The sequence below is a fragment of the Sylvia atricapilla genome, chromosome 16 (genome assembly GCF_009819655.1).
Source record: "Sylvia atricapilla isolate bSylAtr1 chromosome 16, bSylAtr1.pri, whole genome shotgun sequence".
In the NCBI taxonomy this organism is placed as follows: domain Eukaryota; kingdom Metazoa; phylum Chordata; class Aves; order Passeriformes; family Sylviidae; genus Sylvia; species Sylvia atricapilla.
This window is the reverse complement of record NC_089155.1, coordinates 8214291-8241161: the sequence shown is the minus strand read 5'-3', so window position 1 is coordinate 8241161 and position 26871 is coordinate 8214291. Positions and strand designations below refer to the sequence as shown.

Below are 26871 nucleotides of genomic sequence, written 5' to 3'. Positions count from 1 at the left end.
GCCTACAGCCTGGAGGGCAAGACGACGGGCAGGACAGGCTGCCTGCACCCCGGAGGGCGTGATGGAGGCCGAACACCCCGGAGGTGCGGATGGCAGCTCGGCACCCTGCCGGCATCCCGCAGAGGCAGCGCAGCGCAGCCCTGCCCGCCCCGGGGTCCGGCCGCACCTGCCCAGGTCAGCCCGGCCCGGGGGGCGCTGCCCCGTCCCGCCCTCCCGGGGCGGCGCCCCCGCCCGTCCTCCCGGTGCCGATCGCGGTGCCGGTCCCGGAGGCAGGCGAGGCCGGAGCGGCCCGGCGGCGGCGGTGAGGGGCGCGGGGCGGGCCGGGCCGAGCCGGGCCGGGCCGGGCGGGGCGGGGAGCGCGCATGAGCCGCGGCGGCGGCGGCGGCGGCGGCGAGGGGCGGGCGGGAGCGCGGCAGCGGAGCGCGGCGCCGCCGCGGGTGTGGGCGCGCCGGGAGCCCCGCACGGCGGCCCGGGGGCGGCGGGCGGCACCGCCTGGCCGGCCGGGGGGTGCCGGCCCTGCGCGCCCCGCACCGCGGCCCGGCCCGCCGAGGTAAGCACCGAGCGGCCCCCGGCCCGCCCGGCCCCGCGGCGGGGACCCCCGCGCCCCGCTCCGCTCCGCTCCGCCCGCCGCCGCGTCGCCATTTTGCCGCTCGCTCTTCCCCTCCCGGAGCGCGGCCGGGCCGGGCCGGGCCCTCCGTCCCCTCCGTGCCGGGCCCGGCCCGCGGGGAGCCCCGGCCGCCTCACGGGGATGGGGCGCGGGCCCGCGGGGTGACAGGCCCGGGCGGCGCTGCCCGCGGGGTGACAGCGGGGAGGAGCAGCGAGGGGACGCGGGTGGCACGGCCGGGCCGGGAGGTGACAGGGCAGAGGTCTCTGTGCCTGGGCGGTGACAGCGGCACCGGGCAGGGCAGAGCTCCCCGCGCCCGGGAGGTGACAGCGGCTCCGGGCAGAGCTCCCCGCACCCGCTGACCCCCGGGACACGGGACGCCCCAGTCCCCGCGGCGCGGTGAGGACTCATTGTCTGCCCGGCATGTGCAGGCGCTTTTCCCTTCGTGTCAGTGCCCGGGGACAGAGGCTGGAGGGACGGGATAACGCGCCTCGAACAGAAACTTTACACCTTGGAAAGCCTCGTCTGCGCCTGGTCAGAGCCATGTGCGGCAGGAGCGCTGGGTGCATGCCTCGGGTGAGGTTCTCCCTCCTGGAGAGCCTCGAGGGTGTCGCGGTTTGGGTGATAGCGGCGGGATGTGCCGTGTCCCTCTGGAGCTGCCCGGCCGCCAGCCGTGCCCAGGGAGGCAGCAGCTCGCAGGGCTTCACCCACCACGTGCTTCCCTCCCGGGGAAACCTCCAACGAGGGCGATTCTTCAAGAGGAAGCCTCTCCCTCCGCTTCCTTGTCTTTATTCCCTGGAAGTTTTTCCGAGCAGCTCTGGTTCTGCCAGGAGTTCATGGGAGGGAGCACAGCTCCTCCGACAGCGACAGGGATGGCAGTGCCCTTTGGCATCCATCATCTCTGCTGGTCTCATTGCATCGCTGCTGGTGCATGGCTTGTGCTGGGACAAGCAGCTCCCTTGGCTTTTGGCATTCTGTACCTCTAGAGCTGTTGGTAAATTAGTGATGATAGGTGGAGCAGATTGACAGGTGACCAGGTAGTTGTCGTGCAGCAAAGTCCATCCGTAGTGATGGGACAGTGGTGAGAATCGCGGCAGGAGAACTTGGGGTCACGATCTGCAGCTGACTTTCCCCTGGTAACTGTAAAGACCTTGTGAGAGGGTCGCAACCATCCCTGGCTACGTACATGCTCCTTCAGGCCTGATCCAAAGTAACAGATAGGCATTTCTACATGGAATTATTTCCTCTTTTCCATTCTATGCCCACTGTGCAGTGGTTTGGGAACAGTGCCTTTCATTCCCAAATATCACTTCCCCTTTCCCTGGTTGTAAGTTTCCTCTTTACCCTTGCTCCCAGCAGTGCCAGCTTGGCCTTTACTCATCACGTTTTGGTGCCTGCGTTTACAGGAGCTTTTTTTTTTTTCCTGGAGCTGGAGTGGGATGCTTTAAAAATGTTGCCACAAAGTTCTAAAAGGTTACCTAGGAGGAGCTGGAGCCTTCATACTACCAGGCCCAGCCTTTCCACACCACATCCCACCCCTGGCTCATGGCCAGAACCTGTGGATACCTTCTCTTCCCGTTACCAGCTGCAAAAGAGTTTTCAGCAAAACCCTAAGGACAGTGTGGAAGGATATAGGCTGTTGCATGTTTTCAGTGTGTGTTACTCAGAAATGAATGAGAAGTTTGAACGTTACCGAAAAGCCCCACAACAGGCTGATTTTTGCTCTGTGTCTCCAGGACAATTCCTCTCTTGATCGCTGGAGTTGTGTCAGTGGCTGGGGAGCAGATTTTGGCTCTTGCTGACTGGTTTATGAGGTTTTTATTTTTCATTTGGTTAAAAAAATAAGGGAGAAGATGCCGAAGAGTATTTGGTGTGGAAAAACAGAAGATTCAGAACCTCTCAAGCTGGGCAAAGAGGATTCCTTTGAGGGGTCAGATGTGTTAAGGGGGATGAGAGGTGTCCAGCTGCTGGAGCAGGGCTGGGCACTTTGGGTGTTTTGGGAAGGGAGATTGGGGTGATGCTCAGTGGTGTGCAGTGTCATGAGGTGAGCACCAGAGATGTCAGCAGGGTCTGCCATGGCTGTCACTCTGCGTGTCACCTCAAGCTGGCCAGCGAGGCAGGGAAGGAGGTTCTGTGCTCCATATTCCATTGCATTTTGGCACTAGCCCTGGCTGGATTAAGGTGTCAGTTGTGTGGATTTACCCTTGGTTTTCACTCCATTGTAAGTGCAGAAGTCTTGTCTTCAGCTTTCACTTCACTGGTTTTGGTAAGTCTTTTATTTCCCCTTTTTTTCTTTGAGCAACTTGAGTGAGGTTCACTCAGAGGTGCCAGGAGGCAGCATGGAAAGGAAGGGGACTAGCACGTTTGTCCCTGGAGGACTGGGACAGCAGCAGTGTCCACACCAATGAGAGTGGAGCAGCAATTTAGGAAGGAACCACAGGAACCCCTCTCTGTGCCTGCTCCAGAAAGGAGCTGCTGTCAGGCAGGCTACAAACTCCTACCCAGCTCTCCCACCAAAAGAGCCCAAATTAGTTGAATCAGCAATCACCATGTTCAGCACAAAATGCCACAGAACCAGTTGCCGAGGCTGGAATTTCTCACTTGATCTGATTAACCTTTGTGTCCATGCAAACAACCACATATGTGTCACCAGCCAAGCACATGCTGGAAGCTTTTGCCAGTTCTTGGAGCATGTGGGCTGTATCCCACATGGAAAGTCCCTGATCCTACACAGAAAGTCCCTGGGGACACCACGAAAAGAACTGCTGGACTCTTGTGTCCTGCAGGTTGGTGGCGTGGCTGGCAATGTGGCCACACAGGAGATGCTCTTCCATCCCTTTGGGCATGAGGACAGACTGGATGAGTGTGGATGCTTTGGGAATCAGCTCCTTTGAGTTAAATGATGCTAACTAAACATGTGGGAGGAACTGCATGTGACAAGTCAAATCGTGTTTTAAAAAAATGCCTGGGTGAGCATCAGCATCCCATCCCAGCCAAGGTCTCAAGGTCGTGGTGGTCCAAGGAATCTCTTCCCAAGGGCCTGATGCTCTCATTGTGGAGGCGTGGAGGACTTTTTTTTCTCCAAATCCATATATGTCATCTCCCAGAGCAGCCCCCATCCTCAGATGTGCCTTTGCTTGTGCTCTTGGGAGGAGAAGAAGGAACTTGAAGCCAGGCAGAGACAGAGCCAGTCCTGCCATTGGCTTCCTCTTGGCACTGCTGAATGGAGGGGTGTCCTACTGCCCACTTCCATCAGGAGTGAGAGTGGGCCTTGTACGATCATTCCTGATGTTCATTATTTATAGAGAAGCCAAATTGAATTATTAATACGGAAAATTCAGATAACATTAACAATTCTCAGTTTATAACAGTTTCCCATTAATAAGGAAAATTGGAAATTTATCATTACATCTGTTCATTAAAACTCACTATTTTTTTTTGCTTTTGGTGTCTTAAATGAAAGCGAAGAAATAAACGAAGAGGAAAAGCCATTTATTCACTACTTCTCTGGGCAAAGCCAGCCCATAATTTTTAATAAAGTCTTTGCCATTGTATGTGAAGGGGAAGCCAGGCTGTAATGAAAGCAGCTTCCCAGCCATGTCTGTGGCGTTCCTCAACTGTAGAACAAATACTCGGAAGCACGTCCCGTTTCTTCTCTTTGTGAGAATCTCGAAGCTGCGTGATGGTTTTCTCATTTCCCTCTCTCCCCAGCAGCTCTCCTTGCTTTCACCATGTGTTGTTCCCAGCTCCAAGGAGTGAATTTTAACGCCTCCCCTGCTTCTTTCAGAGATGGCGGATTCCTATACCTGTAAAGGTGGAAGGAAAACTGCAGGCTCTAACAAACCCACTGCCAGCAAAGAAAGCAGGACAGAGGCAAGGATAAACCCACCGGCAGAGCTGCCCAAGCTGGGTAAGGAACTGATTTGTCCTTTCAGCGGAGGTGGATGGGGTGGAGGGGATGAGCCCAGTGGCAGGAGTTGGGGGGTGGCTGCCTAAACAAATGGCCTGGGTCTCGATGTGTCTCTGCTCCTCACTTGGATTCACCAGTGAGGGTGAGTTTTGGTGCTGGCCAAAAAGCCTCAGCCCTGGGAGCTGCAGAGAGCTGGTGCCTGGGAGCAGGAGGGGAGGGATGGAGATGGTCTCTCCCTTTGGAGAGGCGTGTGTGTGGCTTAACGAGATGGGTGTCTCGCCGCCTATTTATCGTGTTGGTAGCTAAGTGTTACATCAAAGGATGGAAAGGCTTAAATGAGTTCAGGCCATCTGCTGCCTCCCGTGTCGCGGCCCCCGGGATGGAGGCTTGCGAGCGTATGAGCCCTGGGGGACCCTCACACTAAGGGCTGTCACGCTGATGGATGGCTGATTTCTCTATCCAGGAATCTCCAGGCCCAAGGAGATTTTTCCTCCTGTCTGTTTATGCTGGGCAGATCCCCTCCATAAGAGAGGCTCCCACTGCCTTTACCTCGCTAAGCTCTGGATGCCAAGGGGTGGCTGCACCCCAGGAGGAGTTTGGACCCCAGTGATACAGCTCAAATGGGGCTTTCAAAATCAGTGGCTTTGTGGGGAAATGCATGTGCCCTAAATGTTTCCCAGATGCCACGGTTACCTTGAGGGGATTGAAGCCATAATTGCTAACAGAGTAGGATAACTTATTGCTAAAGGGAATGAGCTCCAGCTGTCCACAATATGAACACGCCTGTGTTCAGGAGACTGTTTTTCCCTGTGCCACATCTTATCAGCACCTCGTTTGCAGGGGAGCTGGCATTGCCTTCCAGAGGGGAATCTCCATCCTTAGTAGGACAGAGAATGGCCAGCCTAGAGATGAGGACGTCAGGCAGGCAGCAGGAAGCTGGGCAGCAGAATCACTGGGACAGCGGCTCCTCCGGCATGGCTGGTGATGTGTGCTGTGTCTGTTTGCAGGAAATGCAGCCAGTGACAAAACCGAAGGCAAGAAGAAAGGAAGACCCAAGGCTGAGAACCAGGCACTTAAAGACATCCCTGTAAGACCCCACACACTCCAGTCCCTGAGCCCTCCTGGCTTCACTCCGTCTCACGTGCCCTGCACTGTGCACTCCAGCCAGCCCCATTCCAGGGTTAAACCTGCTTTCTCTGTGGTTTAATCTTCAGAGCAGCTTTGTCTTGGGCTGAGCGAGATCTTGGTCCCTCAACCCCTATGTGCATGCATCCAGCATCTTCCAAAACCCTGGTTAAGGAGCTGTACCCCTTTCCAGCCTTGCTTTCCCAGGGCCACGTCTAGATTACTGGATCCTGTCACAACCATGTCAGGCTTGGCTAATGAGCCGGCAGCAATGGCAAGGAGGTGATTTATTCCCTGCAGAGTTGTGCAGTTTAATTCCTGCCTGGTAGCATGGACAACACATGGAGCAGTTTGTCATGAGAGCAGGGGCATGGGATGATTAACGGACTAGATGAAATGTGGGGTGATTAAATCAGCCGGGTGACTTCGGGCCTGATTTATTCGCCAGCCTGGTAGGGCATGTGCATGTGCTCTGGAGGCACAGCAAGGTAAAGCCTCAGCAGGAATCATTAGCCTATGGAGCCTGCAGCATCTGTCCCAGCAGCTTTCCCTGGAGTGAACACTACTACACTGAAATACACCCCTGGGGTCCACTTCATGGCTGTGTGGTGGAAGGGATGGACAGGAATGATCAGAGGTCCCATGTGCCCTCCCAGCTCCCTTGGGATGCATCAGCACACACACAGGCACAGAGTGCTCTTCACTCAGCTATCTCTTGTTTCTCCTGTTCCCAGCTCCCTCTGATGAACCAGTGGAAGGACGAATTCAAAGCCCACTCTAGGGTGAAATGTCCCAATTCAGGCTGCTGGTTGGAGTTCCCCAGCATTTATGGCTTGAAGTACCACTATCAGCGCTGCCAAGGGGTAAGGAGACTGGAGAGCTGTCTGTCCTTTCCAGTTCCATTACCATCTGCAGGGTAATGCTGCTCTCAGGCCTTAAACACCAGGAAAAACATGAAGTGAAAATGGGGAGGGCAGAGATGGGCCAGGAGCAGTTCATGTGTGAGAGAGACTGAGGTCTCTCCAGCTCAGTGTGAGGTCTAGCCCAGAGGGATCATGGACTTATGGTAACTGTTTGGAAGGGCAGTAGGGTATTACACATGATTTATGTTCATGCCTGTGCCAGAAAAAGCCTCTGTTTTGTGATCCAACATCTGTGCTCACCTGCCTCTCCCTGCTCCACACAGGGTGCAATCTCAGAGAGGCTGACGTACTCGTGCTCATACTGCGAAGCTGCCTTCACCTCCAAAACCCAGCTGGAAAAGCATCGGCTCTGGAATCACTTGGACCGGCCAGTGCCAACCAGCAAAGCAGAAAACAAAGTGCCCAAGGCCATTGGGAAGAGCAGTGGAAAGAAAAGGTACCAGGCTGTGGCTAGGCTGCATGGCAGTGGCATACGGGTGGCTGGGAGAAGGGGAACATGCCGGCTTCCATTCCCACAACCTGGGCTGGCGAAGGGGGGAGAGGTGTCAGGACACGTGTCTAACAACCCCTCTTTAAACAAGCCCTCTGTGCTTTGCCCTAGACCTGCTGAGAGTTCAGCTTGCCCCACCATCCATCCCAAACAGGCAAAGACGGAAAAAGCCGTGGCCCAGGAGCACGCGGAGAATGGCGAGTGCCTGGCGGAGAGCCGGGAGAGCAAGGAGTTCCAGATTGCAGCAGCTGAGGCGATGGCAGCTGCCACCCCCACGGCCAAGTCCTCCAGTGGCAAGGACAACGGGCAGCAGCGGGGCAGCCAGGCCTCCCTGCAGGAGGAAGACCCGGAGAGGATGAAGCATAGTAAGATTAGAGCCCAGGGCTACACTGGTTTGGGAGCTCAGGTGTCCCACGGGAAGGGGATCTGGTGCAGCCAACACTGCTGCGAGTGTCTCTGAATCCAAGGGATAGCCAAGCCTTGTTTCCAGACCTTAATAACTTGCCCTGCTCTCCAGTTTCTTGAAGCTTCACTGAGAGTTAAAACTCAGTTGTAGCTGTGATAGAAATATTTCTAAAGGACCTGTGTGATGGTTGGATTTGATGATCTTAGAGATCTTTTCCAACCTTAACAATCCTATGATGGGATTGGAAATGGGTTGAATTCCTGACAGCACAGCAAGCTGCCGTGTCAGCCTGTCTGTCCTCTCAGAGTATGTTAGGTTAAACCAGGATGGTTCTTGCAAACTCATTTTCCTGAAGGATTAGGACAGGGTGAGGAGCCTCTATCTGTCCATAGCCACTGCAGAGCTGGTGTAGGGCAGTGGTTGTTCCCATCATGGTTTGGAGTTCCATTCCTTGCAGGACCAAAGCAAACCACCACAGCCACATGTGGGAACTGCTTAGCTTTTGCACTAGGTAGAGCCACTACTTTCACTCACTGAGTTAATTTTGAATAACAGATTGATCCTGCTTTTCTGGAGTAGGAAGCAGCAGTCTATTGGTGTTTAGTGGGTGGGTGCTTCATTTGACAGCCTTTGACCCACTCCTAACATGGAGTGTGTGCCCACCCCATGCCCCAGGACTGATGAATCCCCCTGGCAGTACAGTTATTTGACCAAATCTCTCTCTCTGTTTCTCTCTTTTGAGTCAGGAAGGAAACAGAAAACTCCTAAGAAGTTTACGGGGGAGCAGCCATCCATCTCGGGGACATTTGGACTGAAAGGTAACACAGGACAACTCTGGTCATCTGTAGGGTTGTACCTTCTCCTCGGGGCATTGCAGGGAAGCCCCTTCCCCAAGATCCCTCCCTGTGATGGAACCAGATGAAACCTAAGGATCTCACACTGGAGGAGCTGGCGTCTTTTATTATGAGAGAGTCATAAATAGGGTGAGAAGCAGCGGCAGAGCTGGGACTGATAACAACCCTGTCTGCTCTGTTCTGGAGCCTGGCGCTGGGAAATGAGGCAAGAGAGGAAAGGATCCGGGTATGCTCATCTGTAACACAAGAGTAACGAGCTGCTGACACCAGCAAGATATGAGAAACATCATCTCATCACCATCCCACCATCCTGGGATGTCGCAGTGTTTCCAGTGGCGTCGGGAAGGAATTCTGCGGCGTAGAAAGGCTGGTGACGCACCCATCCCTCAGCCTCCATCTCCAGGGCTGGTCGCCCACATTCAGGAGAGTGAATCCAAGGGAGAGGAGACATATTGCCGGGATGTTTGCTGAGAGGAGGCCCAGGAATTGGCTGCTGCAGCCTGACAAAGCAAGAGCAAGTGGGACTTTGGTCATGCTCCATAAATACACCCAACTGGGCTGGGAAGGAGGGGGATATCCTGGAGCATCCCTGGAATGAGAGCAACTGGATTCAGGCTGACTATGAGATATGTTCAGCCAGAGAAATAGAAAGCGGGTTTCCAGGCACTGCAGGAGGCAGCACCTTCCAGTATGAGGCACTCGGGGGAGAGGCACTAATGACTTTGGAGGAATTGAACACTGATGAGCAGGCTGGATGTGGTCTCCGTGATTTCCTTTCCTCTGGCTCCTGGGAAATCTGGGCTTGTTTCCCTTATCTTCCCCACAGAGGCACTGACAGAGGCTGAAGCATCTGCTGTGGGTTCCTGGGGAACAAGGTGTTCCCACGACCCAGTGCCTCAGATGGAAAGTGAAGATGGAGCAGGTGTTTGCCTACACTCCCCAAGTTCCATGTGGCAGTCACTTCCCAAAGATGAGGGTGACCCAGCATGTCATGGGGTGCTGTCTCCACTCAGACCCTGGGTTTGCAAGAGTCACAACCCCCAGGTTCACGGGGATGTGGACCCTCGTGGGACAGGTGTGGATCTGACCCTGGTACTCACTTCATTGCCTCCACCACCTTCTGTGGAAGCACAGGCACAGGGCTGAACTGCACATGGGTTTGGGGGATTGGATCCAGCAGAGTTAGACAGCATTTCCAGTGAAGAAACATCAACAGGAACGTCCCTTTTAGGCACTGAATTTGCCATTCCAATTCCCTCTTTCAGTTTCTTGCAAAACACCCTATTTCCCTTTTCCTCAGCCTGTCTGCCTGGCTGGAAGCAACCTACCTCACTTTGCCATGGAGTTTCCAAAGTTCATAAACTTGTGTTGGGGGAAATGACGGTGTTTGTAAAACACCACAAGCTGTTGGAATATTGCTTGTCATAGGTATGGACCTGAGCCTACATGTACAGCCTTGGCAGACATGCAGCCAGCTCAGTGTCCCTGGCTTAGAGAGAGAGTTTTTTACCTGTTAAATGTGAGGTGCTCTGGAAGCATGAATGCAAGTAGTGAATAAAAATCCTCTTTCTTTACAGGTCTTGTCAAAGCAGAGGACAAAGCAAAAGCCCATCGAGCCAAGAAGCTGGAGGGAAATGCCAACATGGAGGAGCTGAAAAAGAAACCTCCAGGAGTTGGTGTGAAGAAGGAAACGTCTGTGCATCCACCAGCAGGTGAGGCTGGTGGGAGCAAAGCACAGGCAGCAGCTCTGTGTGCAGTGTAGCTGCTTTTCTGTGCAGTACCCCAAACCTGCATAGTCCCTACCTCCATGCCACCATCCCCACCTTCACCTGCAGCTCATGGTGCCCACACCCCTCTTGGCCCAGCAGGCTCTTCACTGGGTGAGTTTTCTGGCAGGTTTGTCAAGAGAAGCCGCACAAAGTCAGAGTTAGGAGCACACAACTCATGCCCTTTTGAGATACAACACACATGTGGGGGCAGCCACTGCTGCTAAAATGTTGGTGCCTCCACAACTGATATCCTGAGGGGCACCTTACCTTCAGTTCACTGCCAGGTCAACGTGATGAAAGTGCTGGGAGTTGAGAGCCAAGTTCCACCTGGCTTCACTGTGAGTTAGTACATGACCCATGTGATGATGGCATTTTTCTAGCATCGTTCCCATTAATGACACCAGTGCATAACTCTGGGCATAATTACGCCTTCCCTGAGCCCCGAGGTGCAGCCTACACCCAGCACAGGTTGCTTGCTTTCCCTGAGAGCTCTGACAGCAGGAGGAATGCAGGATGTGCAAGATAAACACAGCTGCAGTGCCTTGCACTGCTTTCAAATTCAAATAAACGACTCTCTGATCTCACAGCCGTGCAAGAGCATCCAAATAAACAGACTTGGCGGATTTTATTCAGCCCGGGCTTCCCTTGCTGGAAGGCCAGCACTGCTCTGCTGAGAACACGGCATGAACTCTGGGCCTAGGAGCTGCTTTTGGCCCCACGTATCTCTTATTTTAGGTTTTTTAAAGGCTGGTCCCAGCCATTCAAATAAACAGATGCCTGGAAGCCAGCAGTCCCCCAGCTTCCTCTGTGTCTGCCGGGAAGGATTGCCAGAGAAGCTTTCCAGGCACACGTCCGGATGGAGCTGAGACACTCACCTTTGTTTCACTCCCGCTAATTGTTTCATTTGGCAGGGGGAAGTTATTCCAAGCAGGGCAGGATCAGGTGGCTGGGGGCATCATCATCCTTTTTAACTCCCAGTGTGCAGGATACCAGAGTGGTTGGAAAGACCTGGGTCTTTCCCCCAGTCACCAGGTCTGGTAACTCCACATAAAATGACCCAGTGACCCAGTTTGCTTGGGCAGCTTCAAGAGAGTAGGGCAGGGAGAGCTGCATGGTTCATGTCCAGTTTTGGACAGGCTTTGCCTGGGAGAGTGTATCTCTTTTTTTAACATCAGGAACTTTCCCACTTCACTGCTTTTCAACTGATCAAATCAAGCAGACGAGGCAGGTTGGATGTAACACCTCTCTCTTCTCCCTCACCAGCAAACCCTGAGGACCAGTGGCAACGGGAGATCAGCGAGAAGGGGGAAGTTTCCTGTCCAACCTGCAGTGTTATAACCAGGAAAACTATTGTGGGACTCAAAAAGCACATGGATGTCTGCCAGAAAGTAAGGCCTTGCTTTAGTCAGTCAAACACATGGATTTTGGAAGGGAATGGATGTGTACATATGCCTCTCATAAATGTGCAGCAGTCCTCTAAAACCTTTTTGGACTGTGTTTGATAGAACACTTGTTGGTCATCTTCAGCTTGCTGGCTGACTTGCATTGACCCAGAGGGATTTGGACACTAATTCTGAGCAATTCTGAATCCCTTTATGATCTGGGCCCCTTGCCCCAGTGTCTCAGCAGAGGCAGATATTTCTAGTAGCTAAACAAATAGTTTTAAAACTGGAGAGATTGTTGGGGTTGTCTCTAATCTGGCCTCCTCTGGAGCCCTGGCTGTGGGGTTTCAGTGTGTGCTGTGCCTTGTATCAGACCAGATAAACTGGTTGCATGAGAGCATGTCTCAGGGAGATTCTGAGCCTGGATGTGCTCAGGCAGGCTGTCAGGATGCATGAGTTCAGTAATGGTGTAGTGAAAAATTGTCTCTCTGCCACACCACCATCCATCAGAGTGCAGGATTACGTCTTCATCTGTCACCTGGCGGAGCCGTCGCCACAGAAAGCCAACGTGGGATCGATGCCTCCTGATTTGAAAATATGTGGCTGGGCATTGATTCCGCATTCATTTTCTGTAAATGCTTCCCCAGCCATTGCCTTGCTGTTTATACAGCAGTGAGAGGCTGCTCTCCCTCCCAAACCCCATCCTACAGCAACGCTGGGCAGAATCCTGCCGCCTTCGCTATCCTGGCCTCAGAGGAGTGGAGATCGTTGTCGTATTTCCTCCTCTTTGGAGCATCTCCCAAGCCAAGCTGGCTCTGTGCAGGCTGCACAGCCAGATGAGCTGCTGAGCAGGGCTCTGCTGGAGCAGTCTGCGGTGTATCCTCTGCTGGAACTATGCTAGCCGCGTATTCAGCTGAAGATTTGGGGCTCCAGCCCTTGGAGTGGCTATTCTGTCACAATTCCTGAGAGGGAGAGTCCTTGCCAGGCCTGGCTGTACTGCTCTGGCAAGCTCCAGGTGTGTGACCAGAGGTCCAGCTCTGAGCATTCCATCTCTGAGATGAACCTGTGGCACAACCTTAGTGAGACTCTGCTGCTACAGCCACATGGGATCCCTATCAGAAACCACCCTGGGGCTGAGGCACCCCTCTTCTTTAATGGCTGATACATTCCTTAGCTGGACAACGGGAAAAGGATGTGCAGGCTCCCAAAACTCTTATTTAAAAAATGGAAATCAGTTTCTCTGTTCCACGCTTGTCACTAGGCAGTCTGCACCTGTTTCCTTTGGTTTTGGAAAGGAAAGTAAGGGATGGAGAGGGTTGCTACGTGTTTGGGCCTGAAGGAGGCAAGGGCAGTTATATCCTCCTGGTAGCCCAGGATAGGAGAGCTTGTTGGAATGTGGACATGGTATATTTTTAAGTGTTAACCAGAAGAGTAAATCTCAAATTATCTGCTAGTGGCATATAATGAGTGAAGGAGCTGTTGGCATCCACCTTGTTAGGATCAAGTGCTTGGGTCTGGGACAAGATTAACTGATGGGAGCACATGTACCATGAGTCACTCCCAACTCACTGCAGTGAGTCTATTCTTCATTTTCCCAGAGTTCCATAATGAGGAGAGATTTGCAGATCCATCTTCATTGCCTCTCCAGCTTTTACCTCAGTCTTGCTTCACCTTCACCACTCTCCCTTCAATCATCTGGCAGGAGGAGAAGAAGGAATGACCACGGCTGGCCAGGCACTGGCTTCCTGTCGAGATTACTCTGTCTCTTGGTGCCCTGAGCATGAACCTCCTGAGTCAGTAAATTCTGGTCCCTGCCCCAGCAAAAGTCAAGATCTCGTACAAGGGGTGCAAGTGCTCCTTGTACCTTGGGGTGTGCAGTTAATGCATCTCCCCACACACTCAGGAGGTCAAGTTGGGTCAAATAACAGGGCAATGAGAGGCAGAAAATACCCTTCTGGATATTATGTCTTGAATTTCACACAGCCCAGGCACCCAGAAATTGCACTGTACGCCAGCATCTGTCTTACTTAACAGGACTGCAGAGCACAGTCCACTGGCCCTTGGTAGATCAAAGCTTCTTCTCTCTCTAACCCTATAACAGGAAGAGTAAGACACCAGATCCAGATGTGTTCAGCCAGTGAGGCTTTAAATCTAAATCCAAAACTGAATGTTTTCCAAAAATTGGGGCATGTGGGTTTGATAACAGTATCCAGGACAACAGAGGGAATGCTCTGAACTGCAGACAAGGCCTGGGATCGGAAACAGGGATGCTGTGTTGCCTGCTGGGTCCCACCACTGGGTACTGCTGCAGCAACAGCCACCCATGGATGGGGTTATTGACCAGCAGCAGCCCTTGGAAGGATATGGCCTGTCTGGTGACTTGCCTTTAATTCCTTCAGCTGCAGGATGCCTTGAAGTGTCAACACTGCAAAAAGCAGTTCAAGTCCAAAGCTGGGCTGAATTACCACACCATGGCTGAACACGTCAGCAAGGTAAGAGAGCTGGGCTGTGCTCGTCTTGTGCCTCCTTTCTCCATACAGGTGATGAAGCCATCCATCAGAAGTCCTCTTTCTGTGATCTTTGTAAAGGAGGGATCCAGCTTTGGAGCATTTCACACACTGCTCAACCTGGATGGTGGCCTTCCCTCTTCCTGCCAAGGAAAGCATTTCCCTCTCAGGTCATGAGTTAGGCTCATGTTGATCCTGATAAGTAGAGCAGAGGGCTGAAAAAATGAAAGAGGGTTTCAGATCCCGGCATGGGGGAAGATCCAGTGAGTATGGTGAGGTGGATTTTGAGTGGCAAAGCTCTGCCTCCAAAACTGTGCCTGCAAATCCGGGACTGATGGGTTCTGCCTTGCACAAATCTCAAAATCTGGTCTTTAGCTCTCCACTGTGCATGGGAGAAACAGCCACAAAATTTGTCATGAATAAATTTTGCAGGATCTAGTTTAGATGCTGTTTTAAAAGTCTGGTTTTGTACATCTCTGAGATACCAGGGCAAGGCATAACTACATTTCTACCAGTCCCGTGCTTACCAGTTGTGACTTGTCTTTTACCTGTGCCTTAATCTCTTGCTCTTCAGTCTTGCTGGTGAATTCTCTGTGCAGGAACTGCTCCTGAGTTTCTCAGCTGGCCCTTTGGGTATAAACACAAGAAAGGCATGAGCAGATCCAGCACATAACAACAAAATATGGGAAATCAAGCTCTCCTAATGAGAGGTTCCCTCCAGCCCAGGGCAGCTCCCTGCAAGGCAGGGCTTTACCATCCACTCCTGGCACAGAGGACATGAGTAAATGGTTGACTCTGTCGCTTCTGTTACTTCCTTGTTTCCAGCCTGTTCCTGTGGAAACCGCTGGACTTGGTGAACAGGAAGAGCGGGAAAGGCTGAGGAAAGTGCTAAAGCAGATGGGAAAACTGAAATGCCCCAATGAGGTACGAGAACAACTCTTGTTTCTCGTTCTGTGAAAAGGTGGAAGGAGTGAGTACTCTTCAGGCATCCCTTGGCATGTACTCGACATTTCCACCTTAGCTCAGTCATCCCAATCCCTGTCCCACTGGCTCTGTGCACTCCAGCAACAGGACAGCCCTGCAGGAGGGTGGGCACAGGGCAGACTGAGGAGTGCTGGAGGGCAGGTTCTGCCTCCTGAGCTTAGTGAGGGGCACAGCCTGTCCTGGGCACAGTGTAAAACCAAACCAAACCACACCAAAAGCAGAGCTGAGCGGGTTGCAGACAAGTCACGAACAGGTAAGGGAGGTGTGTGGCAGAGGTTTGTCCCGCGGGTGCTTTGCTGTCTGTGCAGGCAGCACCTCCCCAGTGCCTTCCCCTCCCGCTGCCTGCTGTGTGTCTGTCCATCTGTCCAGAGAGCTCTGTCTGTGTGTTGGGGCAGGGAGTGCCAAGGGCAGGGACAGCTCCTCCCATCCCTTCAGAGCATTGTGTGTCATGCCTTTGCCTGGCTCTTTGGGAACTCAGATTCCCCAACACTTGGACAAGATGGGTTGGCAGAGCTGCTCTTCGGAGTGGGCTCCTCAGGACTGTTCCTCCCTGGAGAAATGGCACCCCAACCTTTTCAATGTGGCCACGTGAAGCTTCAGCCCTCCTTAAAACCATCCCCCTTCTCCCCATCTCCATAGGGTTGCGTGGCCAACTTCTCCAGCCTGATGGGCTACCAGTACCACCAGAAGCGGTGTGGCAAGCAGCTTGCCGAGGCCGACAAGCCCGTGTTCAGCTGCCCACACTGTGGCAAGAAGTACAAATCCAAGGCTGGCCACGACTATCATGTGCGGTCAGAACACCCGGCCTCGGTGAGCCCCCCGGACGCCTCCGCAGCCCGAGGAGCGGGGCCATCCCCCCCCGGGGGGGTCTGCAGAGCTGTGGAGCCCGTGGGCAGGACAGAGCCGGGCAGGGCCGGGCCGGGCAAGGCAGGTGCAGACGTCGGGCCAGTGTTGTTTTCTCCCTCCAATCACCATGCATGTGTGTTGTACCATGCCGTGTCGGGGGTACACCCTCCTCCACCCCTCCAAAAATGCTGTTTATGGGAGTGGTCAGCAGCATTCCCTTTCCCCGGTGCCCACAGGGCTGTGCTCCAGCCCACCCTGCATCCGTGCTCTGCAGGAAAAAAAAAAACAACAGACCTCAGGCCGCTCCCTCCTAGGCACCGGCTGCTTGCCAGTGCTGGGGTGGTAGGATCTGTCCCTGGGGAGCATCCCTTTTTGTTCTGTTGATCCCTACTGACAGTGCATCTGACACTAATCACTCCCTAACTAATAACTGGAGACATTTATACACGTGGGAGCACGGAGGGACACAGTCTATGGCTGCTGCTGGGCTGAGGGAGGTGGGTGCTCCCCTTGCTCCCATGCTGCAGTGCAGAGGGACAAAGCAAGTCTGGAAACACACAGCCCAAACCCCAGCATCCCTATCCTGGGGCTGGAGAGCTCGCTTGTTCTCTTATCTTGCCCTTCCTGACTCTGTCTCTCTTGCAGCCTCCAGAGGAGCCAGAGGTGAAGCCGGAGCCTGGTCCTGTAGAAGATTTTGAGAGGACCCCGAGTGGCCGCATCCGTCGGACATCAGCCCAAGTCGCCGTCTTCCACCTCCAGGAGATAGCAGAGGACGAGCTGGCCAGGGACTGGACCAAGCGGAGGATGAAGGATGACCTGGTGCCTGAAACAAAGCGGGTGAGCAGCCTTTAGTTCTCCTTTTGGTTTTGCAGTAGCTGTACACATAGATTCCAGGATTCTAGCCTGGCTCCAGCTGTACACGGAGATTCCAGGACTCCAGCCTGGCCCCAGCTGGTTGAGGGCTCACATGTCTCACTTGCTGTGCCTTAAATTAATTAGCTGTGATGGCAGATTTATTGCTGAAGAGCCCACCCAGCACAAGCTGAGCTGCTGTGGTCTGGAGGCTCCCAGCAGCAGGCAGCTGTGCCCTGTGGAGGAAGAGGTGGTGCATTGGGAAGAGATCAAGGTCTGGCCCCGAGGGTGTTTGGGCAGGAGGTCATTTCTGGTCCACGCTGAGCAGGGAAGTAGAGGCTGCTGGCCAAGAGGAGCACGTGAAAAGAGCAGATCAGATCTGAAACCATCTTCTCCGTTGCACTGTCAGAGAGCAAAGATGCCCCAGGCAGAATTCTCTCCCTTCCACATCTCCTTAACTTCTGGGAGATGCTTTCCTGGAGGTGAAAGGCCTGCAGCATCCCAGAGCAGTGCTGCTGGGAGTAGAGGAAGGCAGAGAGGGGAGACAAGACCGAGCCCTGCAAGCTCCAGCAGCAGTGCACTCGTCGCCCAGTGCTGTGGGATTTGCACAGGGCCCCAGCAGGCTTGAGCTTTTTGTAGGCACTAGAGTGAGTACATGTTAACCAAACCTCCCTTCTGGCTGTGGGAGGAAGTGATTATTCCTAGGGAGTGTACTAAAGCTGAAATTTCCCTCCAGGTATGCGCCTTCTGGACTGTAAAAGGAATGAAGCAGCAGTAAAGCGTAACCTTTTCAGTGTAAAGAGGAAAAAAGAGAGGGAAACAGGAGTTCTTTTTGTTTGCCAGGACTCAATGCAGAGCTCTCCTGCAAGTCTCTGCATGAGGTGCAGCCTGCTTCCTGAGCAGGTGACTGCAGTTAGGTCCCAGGCCTGTTCCCTGCTCTGAAGAGTTGGGTATCTCTTGTCCAGTGCTCTGAAATTCACCCTGGCAAGATACTGGGCATGTTGCAAAGATGGAAATGATGATCAGAGGGTGTCAGGAGGGTGTGAATAGTCCCAGCCCAAGAGGACCTACCCCAAGCCATGAGAACAGCCCAAGTCTCAGAGCCTGCTTGGAGAAGTGATGGAAAAAGGGAAGAGAGGTGGCAAGAGAGCAGAGCTTGCACCAAAATGCCTTCCTGCTTCCACAGACTGTGTCATGCTGTCCTGGCACCTGTGTGTGCTCAGCAGAAGTGCCACCATGGTCTTGCAGGGACCCAGAGAAGCTCAGCCTGGCTCAGCTCTGGTCTGCATGTGGTGGGCAGCTGGAAAACCAGCACAGAAACAAACCAGCAGCTTCTTTACCCTTCTTGGCATCCCAGTGAGGCACTGGAACAGAAGGGGATCCAGCTGCAGCACTGCCACCCACCTTGGGGGAGAGCTGGGCATTTCAGGGCCAGAACTGCTTGCAAATGTTTTATTTCCCCAGTGCTTGGTGTTGCCATTGTTGGTTTCTAGATGACTTCAACTGCAATGCATTAATAACTTCAAAAAATCAAACCTAAAGTAGCTGTTTTATTTCAGATGCTGTGGGAGAAGAGGTGTGCTGCTCTCTTTTCCCCTCCTCTGTTTCAGGTCTTACATTCTTCTCTTTCCTCTTGGAATTGCTCCCTTTACTCATGACTTTGCGTGTTTTCTTTTGAATTGAGGGAGCAGCCAGGACCCCAGGCCTGGACAGGGGCACAGGCTCAGGCTGACAAAGGCATTGTAAAGGTCTCAGCACTGGCGTATTGCTCTGTGAAGTGCTGGTGGGTTTTTTTTAATGAGACATTCTTGTGTTCAGGGTCTGATTGTTTAAGTTTAACTGAGCCCGTCTCAGTGCTAAAAAGCAAAGAATTGCTGTGAGGCTGGCAGAAGCAGTTTTGCATTTTAAAGATGGGAAAGGGGGGAATTGGATCAGCTCCCAGATGGCAAAACAAGGCTTTTGAGTTGGAGGATCAAGAGACCTCAGGCCCTGCGTGAAATCCCACATGGGTTTTGGAGGAAGTCAGTGCAGTGGGTGAATCCATACACAGCCGTGCGTGTGCCTGTGGGTACGTCTTGCAGTGACTGTCACGTTCCCTTGACAACACTTTATAATCTGTTCAGTCTATGACATTTTTTCTTGATGAGCGATGCTGGGAGGAGGTGGGAGGCAGGTTCTGCCCAGGCAGGCTGGTGGGAGCGTGCTGACTTCAACACACTCTGAGCTGCTCTGCTCAGCCACGGTTTGCATTGCTCAGGACTGCTCTGCCTTTACTAGTTGGTTCAGTTCAGGGGGTAGAAACAAACCTCCTGGCAAGTGCCCAGTTTGACCTCATTACAGCCCCAAAAGAGTACTGCCCTTTAGAACTGCCTGTGGGACAGTCTTGTGCCACAGGAGAGGCTCAGAGCAGCCAGCAGCGTTCCCATGTGCCCGTGCCACCACCCCAGTGCGCGCATGTGGTGGCCCTCCCTGAGGGAACTGACAGCCCAGAGCCACTGGAGCAGCACGAAGATAAACACCATTTCAGCTTGACCAGGGCACTGGGGCTGGTGGGAACTGATGGAATTCCCAGAAGAGCCACCACACCACCACCTCTTCTTCCCCCTGTCTCATCCTCAGCCATTGGGAGTATGCTGCTGGGCGTGCAGACCCTGTACTGGACATCAGAGATCAGCAGCAGATTGCAGCTGCTCCTTTACCTCTTCAGCAAGCCTTAGGGATTTTCCAGGATTCCAGAGGGACAGATACTTCCCAACTCTGATCTGCAGCCCGTGGTAGATGGATACACTCAAACTTGCTGCAGCACAGGACAAGCTCCATCCCTGAACTCTCCAGTTCCCCATCATGGTCCCAGCAGTCAGTCTGGATTTCAAGGAAGCTGATGAAGAAAGCCACTCTTCTCTGTCCCTTTTCCAGCAAAACCTTTTCCCAGGGGAAGGCACAGCTCCTCATCAAGCCAATGGGATACAGGGGTTCTCAGGGCAGAGGCAGCCCCACTGCAGCCCCTTCTCCGTGGCCACGTGGCAGCCAGTCCCAGCCGGGGAGAGGGATGCTGGGTTTGGATCCCGTTGGTGGCCTGTGGTGGGATGCGTTCGCCTCTCCCGGGAGGATGGATTCCTTCACACCAAAGCAATGGCATCAGAATAAACGATTGCTGCTTGATCCCAGGCCCTGCGCTGCCTTCGGTCTCCGCTAACCAAATCCAGCATTTCTAAATATACACTGGAGTCTTATTTTCTTGCTCCGATCTTTATTTGCCTCCAGATAAGCTGAAACAGATGGGGTGTTTCACAACAGCCGCTTGCTGGGGATGTCAGATGGGGAAGGGCACACCCCTGCTGCTTTTCTGGGAAAGATCCCCTCTCCAGAAGGTCCGTGAAGATGATGCCGACCCTCCTCTGGCCTTTGCTGGGGCTGTCACCTGCCCATGAGCAGCCTTGAGGCTGCAGGTTCCCAGCTCATGGCAGTGGGTTCTGGGACAAGAAACAACCTCCTTGATCAGAGGGAAGAGGCATCTAAGAGGCAGATGGGGAGAAAATGCTATGGAAATTCCGCTGTTTCAGAGTGTGATGCTTTCTTGGTAGAGCTTGAGGTGAGGTTCCTTGCTTCAAGGTGCTGGAAAGTTGCAATAGGCTCTTGCAGCCCAGGCAGGAGCTGTGCCACACACAGAGCTATGCAGAGCTCCACTGTGAGATACATGGAAACTCCATTCGCCTCCCCATAGCTCGGGGTCTCAGTGTCAGTAGGGACAGCCATGGAGTCTGCACATCCCTGTGGATTGTGGTGCTGTGGGGTGCCAGGGATCTGGAGCAAGGGGCAGCTGGAGGCCAGTCATAAAGCTAAAGGGGAAAAGTCATCTCCAGGCTTGAGGTTTTATACTGGAACCAAGATAAATTCCAGAGCAGAAGAGGCTGGCTTGGGTTTGTCCCCCAAAACAATGGCCCTGCGATCCAGGCAGGAGCCAGGCTGAGCCCTGCAGACTCATGGCACTGGGGGCCAAACCAGATCCCAGCTCCAGCTGTGGGGCCGAGTCCATCCTTCCTCTCCTTGCTCAGCAGAGCTGGCATGGTATGACCCTCCTGTGGGACCTGGCCAGCACCCCTGGGTGCATTTTGCCTTCACAGCATCATCCACAACTTCCACAGGATGAAGGGAGAACTGTGCCTTGTGCAGGGGACCTGGGTGAGGCTTCAGGGCTCGTTGGCTGAGACATCCCACATGATTCTCATTTACTGTGATATATTTTGAGGAAGGGGAGAGCTGTCTAGGGAGCAGAGAGGATTGAAATATGAAAGTTAATTAAATAAAACCATCAGTCAAAGGAAACAAACCTTCCCAGCCCAGCATCCTTCAACTGTTCAGAAGGGATGGGCTGTAGCCAAAACCAGTTGTAGTCGTTTAATGATTTGGCCATGAAAATTTTCACTTACAGGCTGTTTGAGGAAAATAAATGGAAAAGAAAAAGAAATATAAAATATTCCATGCCTGGGGCTGCCTCTTAATAGAGACATAAAGATGACTTTGACATTCCCAGAACCACAGTGCTCTGGGAAAACATGGGATTTGCGTGTTATTGTGCAGGACCGTTGGAGAGAGCAGGGAGGGATTTTTCTCTGGAGTGGGAAAGCAGAGCAGCAGAGTCCACATCTCTGAACATCCCCCTCGCCTCCTCCCCGGGGACATGCAGAGGGAGAGGTTGTTGCTGGGGCTCTGTGTGGTTACTGTTAATGTTTGCTCATTCATGGGATTGATTGGGTTTTAATTATGGAGGCTGCTTGGCATCCTGGCTCTCAGTATCAATGGCAAAAAGGGACTCTTATGTTCTCCCCTGGAGGTGGCATTGCCTTCCCCGGGTTTGGGACCAAGCTCTTGGTAGATGCACCATCCCAGAGCTTCAAAGAGCTCTGCTGGCATCTCCCCCAGCCGCAAAGCACGACAGAATTGCAGCACGCTGGGGCTCGGGGGAGTTTTCCACATCCACATCCGTAGCGGTGCTCGCGGCGCCGTTTCGCAAGGGCCTGTGCCCCTGCCCCTCACATGGAGCCCAGTGCTCCCTGACCCAGCCATGCCCCGCCACGTGCCAAGGGGAAGGCTGCAAGGGCACTTGGATCACTTCAATTTGAGTGGAAAGGAGGGGCTGGCGTTTGAGCCTTCAACATCCCGAGCTTCCCTTTGCAGGGAGGTTTGGGAACAGCTGGGGGGAGCTGGCCAAAGGCAGATTCGCAGCTTTATCAGCATGTTCAAGAAAAGTCACAGCTGGAAAAGAAATCCAGCCAGCTTTCTGCTGCCTCCAAACCACCAGCTCCAGGACCTCGGGGAATGTTTGGCCTGGGTTTGCACCTCTGCAAGCACCTTTTGGCCATGCATCCTCTCCATCCAGCATGGATGCAGGGATGCAGCTGCATCCCGTACTCAGATGTGCCCATGGAGAATGGCATGTGCTCAGGTACCCCCACACCTGCACCTTGCTGTCTGTGGGCTCACCCAGCACTGCTCCCACTCATGGCAAGTTTGGGGCTCAGGACCCAAACTACATCCACTGTCTCTAGCAGAAATTCCCGGGCTGGGCTGGTAGCTGTGCTGGTGTGGTTGTGCAGCTCGCTGTCCCCTGCAGACCTTGGCACAGTGGCTCAGTGTCAGGCTGGGACTAACCCTGCAGGTAGGGCCAGGCACAGTGGCTGGGAGGCCCGGAGATGCCTGGAGCTGCCACAGCTGCCTTGGCTTGTGCTGAACACACAGAACTGGAGTTGGGAAGGCCAACCCGCTATGCTAACCCTCAAAGTCGCTAATAAAGCGCTAATTAAAAGCACTTGGAAGGAGCAGCCCTGCCAGAAGGAGAGGCAGAGACACAAGAGCCTTTCATTGTTTAGCGGGTTGTGCCCATTCAGCCATGGAAGGCAGCCACGGAGGCTCCTGGCCCCTCTGCCCAGTGTGCAGGGTTGTTTATTCCCCTGGTTATAAAACACGGCAGAAGGGCTGTGCCTACAGCATGCACCAAAGAGTCCTGGCCCTGTGGGCATGGACCCGGGAGCAGGAGCCTCTCCTCCTGTTTGCTAGAGACTCCTTGCCAGTGGCAGGGCAGTGGCAGAGCCACCTCCCTGCTCTGCAGTGCCTGGGGGGGGAAAATGGCATCTCTGGGGGAAGCCTCCCAAGTAGTTTGCAGCTTCCATTCACTTCGGAGCAGGGCAAGATCCATGTGAAGAGGCAGGACCAAAGACCGGGCTGGGGTGTGCAGCTCTGCTCATCAACTGCTATTGTTCACAGCTCAACTACACCCGACCAGGGCTTCCAAAGCTCAATCCCAGGCTGCTGGAAAACTGGAAGAACGAAGTGAAGGAGAAGGGCCGCATCAACTGTCCTAACAATGTAAGGATTGTCTGTTCTTCTGTGGGCTGGCTGGTCTCCATCTGCTGGAGGAAGGGGGAGTTTTTGGGGCAGAAACTCACCAAAAATGGCTCTTATTGGGCCTCTGATCACAGTGATGCTCACAGTCATTTCACCTCCTTTCCCCTCCTTTCCCTGAGCTTGCTGCTGTTTCTGGTTAAAGCATGTCCCACCTTTGTGATCCTCCTTGTGTGCCCAAGCCACCAGGCTTGGGGACAGAGCCGCCCTTGGGCTGACAGTGCAGCACTGCCCAATTTGAGCTCTGGAGCTGCCTTTGGGAAGCTCCCAAGATCCTAACGGGGTGAAGGCTGCACATCCTGCGCAGCCTTTTGATGCAGAGGACCTGCTTTCCCCAGAGTTAAGCGAAGATAGATTTAAGCTAAGCTTTTCAAAGCCCTGTGACAAACACAGACCTCAGGGCATGGTGCGTGTGCCTCATCTCGCTGTGAAACACAGCCTTGGCCTGAGCTGACAGAGAGGTGAACCCCACCCTGGTGCTGAGCCTGGATTTATCGTCCCAAACAAAGCCTTGCTAATGGGAGTTCTGAAGGAGGCAGTTCCCACAAGGCCAGGGGAGCCGGGCTGGCTAATTAATGTCATACACAGGCACTTGGGAAAGACATTGCTCAGAAACTGGTCATGCTGCTGCCTGGGTGATTTCTCCTCTCCGTTAAGCCTCTGCTGTGGCTCCAAGAACTCCTGTAGCCCAGCAGGACCTCCCGACAGCTCACAAATGTAGGTTTTCCACGGAGACGTTTAGGGCAGACGTTTCTCAGCCCGTTGCAGAGGGATGTGGCCACATGACTCCCATTAGCACTAATGGGAAACGTGTGACCAGAGCCCTCGGCGCCTTGCAGAGCATTAACCTCACACTGCTCAGCCTGGACCGGTGGCCGTGCTGGCTCTGCAGGCTCCTGGCCATGGCTCAGAGGAAGGCAGAGGATGAGGGAGATCGTGTCTAACCCTGCTTTGTTTTTTCCTGCAGTGCTGTGAAGCCATTTACTCCAGTGTCTCGGGGCTGAAAGCTCACCTGGCCAACTGCAACAAGGTAGGTCCTGCCTTTTACACCCTTTTCTCAGATGTGGCTTTGGTGTTGGGTTTTCTCTTCCCCCACCCCCCCCTCAGCTGGTTTGGAAGGAACAAGCCAAGGGACAATGACACAGGTTAAAGGATGGTGGCTGCTGGAGGTCCAGCTGGCAGTGCTTCTCCAAGTGAGTTGTCACCAGGCGATGGAGGCAGAGAGGCTGGGCAGATGGGATGAAGGGGATGTAGCTGCCATCCCAGTTATAAAGAAAAGGTCCCAAAATACAGACTTTTCACCCAAGCCTAAACCTCTGACACACAAAGCATCACGGGGACACAGCCGTGGGTCTAAGTCCTCATGTCAGCATGTCACACAACCACACATCAGCCACAGCAGCTCAGAGCCAAGGAGCTGGGTGCTGGAAACTGAATGTTTCCTGAGGCAAGTGGGAATCAGGAGTCTTCTTCCATCAATTTGGGCAGCCCTACAGCCCCTCTGGAAGCTTAGCTGGAGGGATGCTGATGTGATGCCTCCTGGGATAAGCTGAGTCTGGAAGAGGCAGCTGATCTGTGCAAAGCCCAGTGCCCTCCCAGTGGATGGATGGAGCAGCCCTGAGCTCCAGTGCCCTGCAGCTGCCCCGGGGGGGGGATCAGGAGCTCTGTGTAGGTCCCTCAAATTGGAACCAAGTAAGGGCTGCTAAATCTTTATACCCTGAAACATTTCCAGCTGCAGCTTCCATTGAATGGAGCTTCCAGGAGACAGCTCCAATACGTACCCTGTGGTTATTAAAAACACCAACTACCGCACTCCTCCAGCGCTAGCTGGAACAGCAGCCCTTAATGAGATCATTTAGAAAATGGGCTGCAGAGATCCGGCAGGAGAAGCTGGATTTATGCAGGATAAAAGAGCAAACACAGAAGACTAGGACAGCTACTTCTCTGAGAGAAAATGGAGCTGATTTCTGGTTAGTTCCATGCATGGGAAGCAGCCAGGATCTGCATGAACATTTCCATGAAGCACAGAGCTGCACCCTCTGCATCTGGCACAGCTGGGGCCAGATATTGGGAGTCAGCAATGAGGAGCTGCTCTGTGACCCCTACACTGCCATCAGCAGGATTCTTCCTGTTAGGGGAGAGAATTTACTTTGAATACACATGCCAACAAATTTGGCATAAATAAATCACAGCCCCTCCAGAACTGGTCTGTGATTCCCGCTGTAAAATCCCGCAGAACTGGTTGCAATACACAGAGCCTTAGCAAGAGCAGAGGCTGCTCCCAGGCAGCACCCCATCCTCAGTGGGGATTGATAGACCAGGACGATTTTGCACAAGGATTCCTGAAGCCAGGCCTGTCCTCTCCTGAAATGAGAGACCTGTCTAGTTCAAGATTTACAGCTATGGAGAAATTCCCAGGGAGGAAATATATGGCCCAGAGGGGCCCATCCATAACCCCCTCGTCAATAGAGAGCACATTATCTCCCACGTGCTGTGACCTGCAGCACAGCCGGGAGATCTGTCATCCCACCAGGGCGCTGGTGACAGGAATCCGGCAGTCACCCTGGCTCTTTGACAATGTAACAGGAAAATTAGGTGAGTGTTGGACATAAATTTGATGGTGGTTCAGTCCCAGGGGATCACAGATCTGCTGACAGCAAGGACACAGGGCGATGGCCCCACCACCTGATGCTGAGGACACACAGGCAGCAGCACAAGTGGCATGGACTGAAACTCAGAAAGAGGATGTGGCTGTGAGCTCCTGGGCCAGCACAGAGACTGGCAGAGATCTGGTGGTTTAAACACGAATGTTTCTTTTGTGTCACTGTAAGGTCACAGGAGGGTCAGGGCTGGGGGAGGGCCACTCCTTGGGGCTCTTCGGGCTCTGCAGGAGCTGCTGTCTTGCAGGGGGACCACTCAGTGGGCAAGTACCGCTGCCTCCTGTGCCAGAAGGAGTTCAGCTCTGAGAGTGGCGTCAAGTACCACATCATCAAGGCTCACTCGGAGGTAAGGAAGCAGCTGGAGGTGGGCTGGTCCCTGCTCCAACACACACATCCTTGGGCTGTCCCTTTCCATCCATCCATCCATGTCTGTTAAGAACACAGCTGAGTAACAGCTCCCATTCAGCCTGGAGGGTTCTTCCCAATCCCCCTTGGTGTCCCTGGCACCCCCAGGCACATTTCAGCAGCTCAGCACTGAGCAGTTTGACCTCAGGGAGGTGATGCCAGCGGGGTTAGGGGTGGGCCAGGCTCGGGCTGTGTGTGCCGGTGCTGGTGCCGGTATCGGTGCCAGCGCCTGTCCCCAGGACTGTCACTAACCCTCGTGTCACCTCACGGACACAGAACTGGTTCCGAACCTCCTCAGAGGCCAGCCGGAAAAAGAAAAACAGGGAACAGCTTTCTTCCAGCAAAGAGGAGAAAAAGAAAAGCACAAACGGGAAGAAGAGGGGGAGAAAACCCAAGGAGAGGCCTCCGGAAATGTCCCCGAAGGGCAGAGAGAGCGTGGCAACAAAGACTAATCACAAGAAAACCCTGGAGCACTGGGAAGGCTCCCGGGGCAGCCCCGAGGGGGACGAGCTCGTCCTCAAGCCCCCGAGCCAGCGGAAGGGAGGAGCCAGCAAGATGCCGGAGAAATGAGCAGCTCAGAGACTCGTCTCCGAGGATTCGTTTACAGCCCAGGGTAACAGGGTGGGGGTCTCTCCCAGTTTTATGTCCCCTCCTTCCCATCCCACCTCCCCTTGCCCCACCCTCCTCTCACCCTCTTTTTACAAAAAGAAAGGAAAAAAGAAAAAAAAAAAAGACAGAAAATACCAATTAAC

The 26871-nt window shown here is 53.8% G+C and overlaps 1 protein-coding gene across 5 annotated transcripts; it reads left to right on the top strand.

Moving 5' to 3' along the window:
- The first annotated feature begins 249 nt into the window (after nucleotides 1–249).
- On the top strand, nucleotides 250–26871 carry ZNF512B (zinc finger protein 512B). 5 transcript variants are annotated; one of them, XM_066330814.1, is made up of 17 exons: nucleotides 250–301; nucleotides 4392–4514; nucleotides 5522–5601; nucleotides 6374–6502; nucleotides 6826–6998; nucleotides 7164–7417; nucleotides 8205–8276; nucleotides 9890–10024; nucleotides 11345–11469; nucleotides 13863–13955; nucleotides 14796–14894; nucleotides 15594–15764; nucleotides 16446–16637; nucleotides 22917–23018; nucleotides 24022–24084; nucleotides 25962–26060; nucleotides 26396–26871. In XM_066330814.1, the coding sequence occupies exons 2-17, from the start codon at nucleotides 4394–4396 to the stop codon at nucleotides 26687–26689; spliced, it is 2202 nt and encodes a 733-aa protein (XP_066186911.1). In that variant the 5' UTR covers nucleotides 250–301; nucleotides 4392–4393; the 3' UTR covers nucleotides 26690–26871. The 5 variants fall into 5 exon arrangements, with proteins under 5 accessions (XP_066186911.1, XP_066186913.1, XP_066186914.1 ...); XM_066330815.1 differs by lacking the exon at nucleotides 250–301 and adding an exon at nucleotides 475–550; XM_066330816.1 differs by lacking the exon at nucleotides 14796–14894 and having other exon boundaries at nucleotides 251–301.